This window comes from Diadema antillarum, unplaced genomic scaffold (genome assembly GCF_040938485.1).
Source record: "Diadema antillarum isolate AM-2024a unplaced genomic scaffold, OU_Dant_1.0 seq00000506_RagTag, whole genome shotgun sequence".
Taxonomy (NCBI): Eukaryota; Metazoa; Echinodermata; class Echinoidea; order Diadematoida; family Diadematidae; genus Diadema; species Diadema antillarum.
The window spans coordinates 293,661-302,955 of record NW_027271461.1 but is presented as its reverse complement, the minus strand read 5'-3'; the positions used below and the strand labels follow the sequence as shown (position 1 = coordinate 302,955).

The following is a 9,295-nucleotide window of genomic DNA, read 5'->3' as shown; positions in this document are numbered from 1 at the left end:
ATAAAAATCATATGACACAAAGACTAGCTGTTGTGACAGAGGTCATGACAATCATTCTAAGAGTGAACAATGGGTTCATTGATGTAGGACAACAATTTATAACCACATAGTATTGTTTGTTATGGATATGATATAAACCACTGATAGGATTCTTTGTCTCTTGTTTTGCCTGCAATACGTTTAACAAGGCAGTAAGACAAGACAACACAAGAGTATACTGCACATTGGGGTAGAAGGGACAGTTTGTAAAGTCTTTGTAAAGACTTTGTAAAGTCTTTCCACCTAAGGAGGTACTCGAAGTCGCCTATAGAACCTCCTTGATTTGACTATTATGATATAGGCGTGTTAAGAGACGAAAGGACAATGCTATTACTCGTCCCGACTGATGTAAGAAATCGCTTCGAGTGATGAGGCCTGATCACACTTGTCGACAGTCGATTCGACGATTGTCAACGTGGTTGGAGGACTGTGTGGACGACTTCGAAGACAGAGCAGTTTTAAGCAAGGAATCGCCACGAAGAACGCTCGGCGATATCTGGCGTTTGACAGGATGTAGACGAAGGGGTTGACTGCGGTATTGATGTAGTTCAAAACCCGGAAGGCCCACACCATGCGACGCAGAGTGTACGCATCTAGTAGATATGTATCGCTGACGAACCTACCAATAAGTTGGGATAATGCGAAGAAGTGAAATGGCGATAACAGGCAAAAGAAAACAACACCATTAATGACCAACATACGAACGCACTGATTTTTCACTTTCTGGCTTCGAGTGTTGATGATGTTATGAAATCGTTCGTTTCCAGCGATGCTACCAATTGACGAGCGTACACGTCTAGTCAACACATTGCAGATGCGGACATACATGTAGACATTAATACTTAAAACCGCAAAGAATGGAATAGTTTGTATTCCGTTGCTAACTACATCCCAAACAACACTTACAGACTGGCAGTAACCAACCTGAGTGGGGAAATCAGAGTATATTGCCTCCTTGGGCCAGATGATGGTATAGACAACGTATTGACCATGCGCGGGAATTAACACTAGAGCAAAAGCGATAGCGAGCACCCAAACTATGGCAACATATTTCACTGTCCTCTTTTTGCCACTGATGAGGCGATGACGAACGGGTTTGCACACACAGTAAAATTTTTCGAGAGTAACTGCGGTGACTACAAATATGGAGGCATAGAAGAATGTATTTTGGAGAAACTGGACCAAACAGCATCCCAAAGTAGCTAACCCAGTGCAATCAAATGTGACCGGTGATGAGAGGTAACGCCCGAGTGTATCCCCAGTTGTAACCGTCATGAAACACATATCAGAAACTGCCAGATTTATGAGGAAAAAATTGGTAACTGTGCGCATGTGTCTGAGACGAGCGACAACGAAAATAAAGGCGCCATTGACAGGGACTCCGATACCGAGAATGAGGGGGATGATGATGGTGATGATGATACGCTCACTTTGTAGATACTGCGAGGACTCCGCCTGTGCCGAATTGTTTTGGATGTCGCACACATCCTCCTCGGAGCAAATTTGGTCCATCTTCGATGGTGACCTGACCAACAAATGGATGGGAATCTCATTACCTTCCAACACGTCCATGCTTACACACGTCTCGGTTCAGTAAGATAACAACACCGAGAAACGATTTATCTCCTTATGATGTGAAATAACCATATGGTAGACCCGCCGTTTGATTGATAAAAACCTTCCCTGCCTGTATGATTACAATTACTAGTGATCCGTCACGCTAATGACAATACATTGTCAGATTAACTCCAGAAACTTGTTTGCTAAAGAATGATGCAGTTCCAGCCTTAAAGCACCAAAGTTCGACGGCTGTCAAACATGCCTTCAACACATCGTTCAGTTAGTCATTATAGGCAAAATAAATTGCACTAATTTTGGAGAGCGTAATTCTCGCGGACATTAACTGCAAGAGCACTTTATACAATAGATGTCATCTCAGGATATTGCAGTTGATGCACCGAGAGAGGACTTGAGAGACGACATAAGTATAATAAAAGCACAAATAATGTGGCATGAAGTATAGCAGTAGCATTCATAGTCCTTGGTTGTAGTAAAATCAGTGGTAGTCGTACAAAATAGTCATAGTAACTACTGCAGATCCAGCGATAGTCTGATTAACCTTTCTTGCCGCAGACTTTGTTTGTTTCAGTCTTTTGATGAACAATTCAACTGGAGTATAAAAGATATGACAAAAAGGACCATTATACGTCCCTATATATCTTTGGAATCATTATTATTGAAGACATTACAGTCACGATCGAGGTGAATTTTTTGGTTCTGAACGCAGATGAATAGTATACTTTAACAGTATACTAGTAACTTATCCTTACTTTTCGAGGATCGGTATCTGCGTGTTAATGATTTGGTTGCCAATCTGTGTGGCTAAGATAAGAAAACTAAGAACGATACTCGCAATTTCAAAGTAAAACCTACGACAAAATTGAATTTGTTCATAAATGTCATTAGGCCTACATTTCATGTTTAGTAGGAGCGATCTTTTTAGTATATAGGCCTATATACTTACGGTGGTCCAAACAAAAGATGGGTTACAACCTCAATTTCAATTTATTTTCACAAACCATTCACATGTAACACAAACCCCTTGTGGAGACAAGTAGGCCTACATTGTTTTGTATAATACTAGTATACAAAACAAAATTGAACTAGTTTGATGTATGTATGGAATGTTCCATTGGGACGTTGAGTGTTTATTTATTTATTCATTTATTTATTATTTGTGAGTGATTATTACAGATCATGAAGTGAGCAGATTGTTTGGTGGCGTATCACTATAGGCGCCAGGCTCTGACAGAGTGTGTAACAAAGTGCTGAAATGTTGGAATTGAAGGAGCAACAACTCGCACACGCCTTTATACAAAACTCTTCCAAAATTCTGTTGACAGGTGTAGGTCCCAACCATGCGCCTCTGGGAGCCTTGTGCTGCAGCACCCCTGTTTTTGTTTTGTTTTGTTTTTGAGTTGGGGGTAGCACCCCTGTGTAAAAATTGGGTGTGTGGAAGCACCCCTGATTCAACGGGTGCTGTTCGTTATCCGAAGGTTCGTTAATCCGAAAAAAAAAAGGTTCGTTGATCCGAACATTTGTGGCGTTATTCCGAAGGTTCGTTATTCCGAAGATTTGACAATATGATGACATCAATGATCAATGTTGTCTATTATTGTCTCTGAATAATATACATACATTATATAGGCATATATATATATATATATATATATATACATATATATATATATATAATTTTCCACATAAATATGTCACCTAAAGTGCCCAGTAGATTGCTGAGTTTTAATTCCAATAATTGAAAAGATGTTCCAGTGTGAGAGTGGGGAATTCCTCCAACACCTCCCCACCCCATCCCACCACTCCCTTTGGTCGTCCACTCTATTGTCCAATGATTCTTCTTCTTCTTCTTCTTCTTCTTCTTCTTCTTCTTCTTCTTCTTCTTTTTCTTACTTTATTGATTGGAATGCTTTGTCTACCACCAAAGGTGTGCACTATATGATCTACATCGCTGGATAGCAATTCTGAAAGTACAAAAGTTCCCTCATACGGAGAGGATCCCCTGGCCTTTCAGTACACCTCAACGGACTTTGTACACAGTAAAAAAAAAAAATTGTATGTATTGTTTTTTGTTTTGTTTTTGTTTTGTTTTGTTTTTCCTTTAGAAGAAGAAATAATAATGATGATAAACCGCATGGACTGTAAAGGGAGGAGATAACATCATTAAAGGACAAGTCCACCTTCATATACATTAGGATTGAGAAAATGCAGCAATATTAGTAGAACACATCAGTGAAAGTTTGAGGAAAATCGGACAATCTGTTCAAAAGTTATGAATATTTTAAGTATCTGCACAGTCACTGCTGGATGAGAAGACTACTACAGTGTATGATGTCACATGCGTACAACTATATAAGGAAAATAAAAAGAGAATTTCTCAAAACTTTACTTTTTGAATAAAGTGCACATTTCTTCGACTTGCTACTGACGTAACGTTGTCATGTTAAGGGTAATATTCCCCTGCCTTCTGAAAGAGAGAAGTCGAGTGTTCTTTTGTTATGCGAGAAAAATGGAAATATGTTGAATTTTCTTTATTCTTTCTTTATATCGTTGTAATCATGTGACATCACAAGCTTACTTAGTCTTTTCATCCAGCCGTGACTTAGCAGAAACTTCAAAAATTCATAACTTTTGAACGGATTGTCCGATTTTCCTCAAACTCTCACTGATGTGTTCTACTAATATTGCTGCATTCACTCAACCCACATGTCTATGAAGGTGAACTTGTCCTTTAATATTCATCCTCATGTTAGAGTTGACCATCGAATTTGTTCTCTTGATTAATTGTACATACGGAAACAAAAGAACCAAAAGACATTCTTATGGTGCCATGATTATCAACCTGTTGACTGTGGGCATCTTCGGCAAGACAAGACAAGACAAGACAAACAAACGATAAACAACCACCCTGAAACAAAGTTCATCAGTACTCGCGCGATGTCAATACAGACGTAGAGGGCAGCATGAAAGACCACTCTGAGACCATCATCAAGCCTCAACGATTCCAAAGGCAAGGGACAGTAGCCAGCACACAGCTGACGGAACAGCCGAAACAACTAAAACTGGTAAGGTGATTAAGTGATATTGTTCCTTTCTACATTTAAGCTGTTGCTTACTTTTCGTGTGTTTATGTATGAATTAGAACCGTATGTATGTAGCCGCAGGCTTAAAACTCAATTTGTTCCAGCCAGCCTTGTCAATGTCAACAGAGCTGGAGTTAGTCCGATGTATTCATTTGCATGTCGGTTTCACTGATTTAGTCATGAACTAGAGTCATTTTAGTTTTAAAGAAGGCGCTAGTTCATAATAAGTTCTGGTTTTCGAACAGTTTTACGTAGAGGTTTTTTTCTTGGTTTTAATAGTATTTGAATCATTGTACTTTAGCCTGAATAATATGCAGTGTAGACCTATACAATTGTACAACCTGCATACAAATACAACAGCACACGTGCATATGATATGAGCCATACTATTTGTCTACTAACTAATACACAGGCAGCCACAGCCCTGTCGCTGTGTAAGTGTAAGTCGCACGGCGTCTGGTCGGACTAGAGCCATACTAGCCAGCTGCATAAATTATAATTTGGGGCCCTCATACAAAGTGGAACAAAAGCAAGGTTGAATCCGTCCAACGCAATGCCGCCCACTTTGTCACAAATAACTACTCGTGAGAAAGCAGTGTCACCACCATGCTAGAGCAGCTGAAGTGGGACTCTCTGAGTCTGGAACACCGGAGAGCTCTCGAGAGCCGTGGCCAAAACCACCACGATGTTCTGCACTGCCAACAACCTCATCGACATCCCTGATAATCAACTCATTCCCCTTGACACTCAAGTCAAACTAGAGGACACAACAAGAGGTTTGTCATCCCCAGAACCCACACATCACTCTTAAGAGAACGTTCTTCCCAGACACCTTCCACCTGTGGAACCACCTGCCTCAAGAGATATAGTTCTATGTGAACTTGACATCACTTGACATCTTCAAATCAAAGGTCAAAGATGTCAACTTCAACTAATTCTAACTTGTACAGATTTTTTTTTTTTTTTAAATAGAAACTTGTAAATAGTTTTTGTGCATTTTTATGTCTAGAGTCTCATGTCTGTCACATGGGAGAGTCCACCAAGTGTGCGAATTTACTCTCAGGAGGTTCTGCACAGTACGGGAAGAAGAAGAAGAAGAAGATACAATGTCTTTACCATCCACTCTGCACCAGTAGCACACATGCATGTGGTTGTATCCATGGCCCACCCAAGTTGCTACAGCTACAGCCACACCTTTGTATAGAAACTACCTACTGTACATAGAGTATACATGTATCCATACACACAGGGAAGCTGGATATCGCTGTTTGGGAAATGGGGTGATTTGAATCGTAATTCCAATCGTCTGTGAAATGACAGTCTGTGATGGAGGTGTTTTCCAATCATGTTTCTCCAAAATTATGGAGCAAAATAGTTGTGTGAACGTACCGTAATTGACTTCCATTGATGTTTTTGGAGGCAGGCTTTCAACCACTTCTGCAGAATGACCGCGCTCCTCGAATGCTCACTTTGCAGTCAGGAAAGCGCTTCTTATGGCTCAAGAGTAATTGATACTTGTTACACGGTACTTGGTACTTGGTAGTGATCCTCCAAAAGACCCCAAGTGGAGTTTAAACTGGAGGTGGCAGCAGAGGGTGGACTCAATTTGGAAAGAACATATATTTTGAAACAGCAGTCTTAAAGGTGGCTGAATTGAGAGATTACACTTTGAGGAGGGCTGTTCCATGTCCTTTTGGTTCTAGGGAAGAAAGAGTTCCTGTATGTGTTGCTAATTGGTACCTTGAACTTAGAAAGTTCAAGTCAAACCTCACTTCCTCTCGAGATCTGAAACTTAAAACCACAGAATCTGCGAAGTTTTCCTCAGTCATGTGAACAAACCATGATTTGGATCACAGTTACAGTCATGCTTGTAATTCAACAATGTTACAATTATGTTTCTTTGATAGGTGTGAAACAGTCTTCTAAATATGCTGAATCTGAAATCAGTAGTAAAGTTACAATTGATTGGGGAACTTCCAATTGAGTTTGGGATCAATCCTAATGCTATTACAGAGTCTTGGTACATCGCGGCTTCAGCTGCTTCCTAGCAGGCACCGCCCTGAAAATAACCTATTTTTTCTTACATTTTAGACATCTGTATTTTCTTCATAAAGTTTCCAATTCTTTCTAATTCTGAATAAAGGTTCCTTTTGCCCATTTTCTCACTTCAAATACTAGCTAATGATAGTATCAGGATGAAGAGTAAGAAGCACAAGAAAGACAAGAAGAAGAAAAAGCACAAGAGAGAAAAACATCTGGCTCAAAAGGGTGATGAATCATCAGAGGTAAGAACTAAAAGTAAACTCTCTACGTAAGATAACTTACATTTTAGGTTTTTATCCAGCAACTGGGTTCTCGATGATAACTATGTGGTAGCAATTGTAGCTTGGGAGCGGACATGTTGGTCTCAAACCCTTAGCACTTATGGCATGCAAAGAGTTTGGAACACTACATATTTTCTGAAATAATACAGACTGGGACAGAATTGGGAAAAACTTTGTAATGGCATGTAAAAATCTTGTGGTGAGATTATTCTACATGGGTGATGTTCATTATTCTTATAGTCCCTATTGAAGACTAGTCCTGAGTATACTCAGGCAGGTGTGTATGGGAAATGTGTGAAGTTGCAAAATCATCCCTGCCTTACTAGGCAGTAATGAAATATAAGTTCGTTATTCCAAAGCACAAAAATTCTCTAACATAGATGTTCATTATTCCAAAAATGAAATAGGTTGTTTAATCTGAACATTTATGGTATGATTCAGAAGGTACATTATTCAGACAGTTTGTCATTCCAATGGCTTGTTAGATGTAAATAATATATGTGACCCTACATCACAAAACCAACAAAAGTCACCAGGCATGGATTTTTAATTAAGGGCAGATTATGAAAGAGCAGACATTCATTTGAAGTGGAATCTCCCAACCTAAATTCTAAAAAATGGAAAGCACACTTGACACATTCTTGAAAAGTGTGTGCTGAGACAAGAGACTCTGAAGTGTAGAGTATATTCAAGTGCTTAATCTTACCAAGAGGTGTCCTGTGCTATAATGAGACCCCCCCCCCCCAACTGTTTCCCATGCTTTGTATGATCCCAAGATTTAGGATGATGTAGACTTGCTATTTCAGAAGAAAAAAACTTAAAATTGAATAGGTTGACCCCTTTCACCTTTTTTAGGGTTCTAATGGGGCCTAAATTGTACATTTTCATCTTCTTCTTGAGAACTCCATGACCCATTTTCACCAAACTTGGCAGGTAGCATCCCTAGGGGGTTAGGAACTCCATTTGTTAAAATGGGCACCATGACCCACCCAGGGGGGCCCCCATGGGGCCCAAACCCCCCAAAATTAAGGAATCCGCAAAAATCTTCTTCTCTAGAACCAGAAGTGATAGAGCTAGGTTAATACTATGAGTTAGCACATTGATGACTGTAGTTTCAAGTTTGTTCATGGCAGAATCAGGGGTGCCCCCCTTGGGACCCGGGGGGGGGGGGGGGGGGGGGGGGGGGGTGAGGAGGGGTCCTAATGGGGCCTAAATTGTACATTTTTATCTTCTTCTTGAGAACCCCATGACCCATTTTCACCAAACTTGGCAGGTAGCATCCCTAGGGGGTTAGGATCTCAATTTGTTAAAATGGGCACCATGCCCCGCCCAGGGGGCCCCCAGGGGGCCCAAACCCCCCAAATGAAGGAATCTTTAAAAATCTTCTCTAGAATCAGAAGTTATAGAGCTGAGATAATACTATGAGTGAGTACATTAATGACTGTAGTTTCAAGTTTGTTCATAGGAGATCCAGGGGTGCCCCTCTTGGGGGTAGGGGGGGGGGGGGGGGTGGTTGGAAGGGTCCAAATGGGGGCCTGAATTGTACATTTTCATCTTCTTCCTGAAAACCTCATGATGGATTTTTGTCAAACTTGGCAGGTAGCATCCCTAGGTGGTCAGGATCTCAATTTATCAAACTGGGCACCATGCCCCACCCAGAGGGCCCCAGGGGGCCCCAATTCCCCCAAATTAAGGAATCTTGAAAAAATTGGGCCCTTATTGTACATTTTCATCTTCCACTTGAGAATGCCTCGTCAAATTTTGGTAGAGCTGTGAATAATTTAGATTAGTGACTGCGTGAAAGGTGAACTTGCGATACTCAGGTGAGCGCTAGACCCGCGGGTCTCTTGTTTAATTCCTTGTGTAAAATCAGTTCCTATAAAATTAGCTTTTCCAAAGGCTTGTTAATCAAAAAAAAAAAAAAATGAAATAAGGTTTGCTAATCTGATAATGAAAAGAAGCTGCGTACTAATGAGCCTTCAGAATATCAAATTTTCATATTAATGAACCTTTGGAATAATGAACCTTTTTTTTTCATTTTTGGATTAATGAACCTTCAAAATAATGAACCATATTTTGCTTTTAGATGAACAAACCTTGTGCAATCACAAATCTTATCTTATTTTCAGATGAAGCTAACCTTCAGAATGACAAGGTCAAATTTATTCACTGATTGATGGTGTTTGATTTACCAATGTGATATTTTGTAAGTTTGTCATCAAACTAATGTTTAGCCTGTACCTGAAAGGTATTTGTGTACTGTCAAAAGAA

At 40.1% G+C, this 9,295-nt stretch overlaps 2 protein-coding genes across 2 annotated transcripts in view; one reads left to right on the top strand and one right to left on the bottom strand.

Annotated features, from left to right (window-relative positions):
- Positions 1 to 369: 369 nt before the first annotated feature.
- Positions 370 to 1,611, bottom strand: LOC139733935 (neuropeptide Y receptor type 2-like). Its single transcript, XM_071644748.1, has one exon. The coding sequence runs from the start codon at positions 1,609 to 1,611 to the stop codon at positions 370 to 372; it is 1,242 nt and encodes a 413-aa protein (XP_071500849.1).
- A 2,740-nt stretch (positions 1,612 to 4,351) lies between these two features.
- Positions 4,352 to 9,295, top strand: part of LOC139733926 (CWF19-like protein 2) — a 46,731-nt gene continuing 41,787 nt past the window's right edge. Inside the window, exons 1-2 of the mRNA XM_071644740.1 lie at positions 4,352 to 4,682; positions 6,879 to 6,985. Of these exons, the coding sequence (XP_071500841.1) occupies positions 6,896 to 6,985 (90 nt within the window). The 5' untranslated portion in view covers positions 4,352 to 4,682; positions 6,879 to 6,895. The remainder of the gene's footprint in view (positions 4,683 to 6,878; positions 6,986 to 9,295) is intronic.

What these genes read in the sequence shown, in the direction of transcription:
- LOC139733935 (XM_071644748.1), bottom strand. Translation starts at nt 1,611, where the DNA reads ATGGACGTGTTGGAAGGTAATGAGATTCCCATCCATTTGTTGGTCAGG.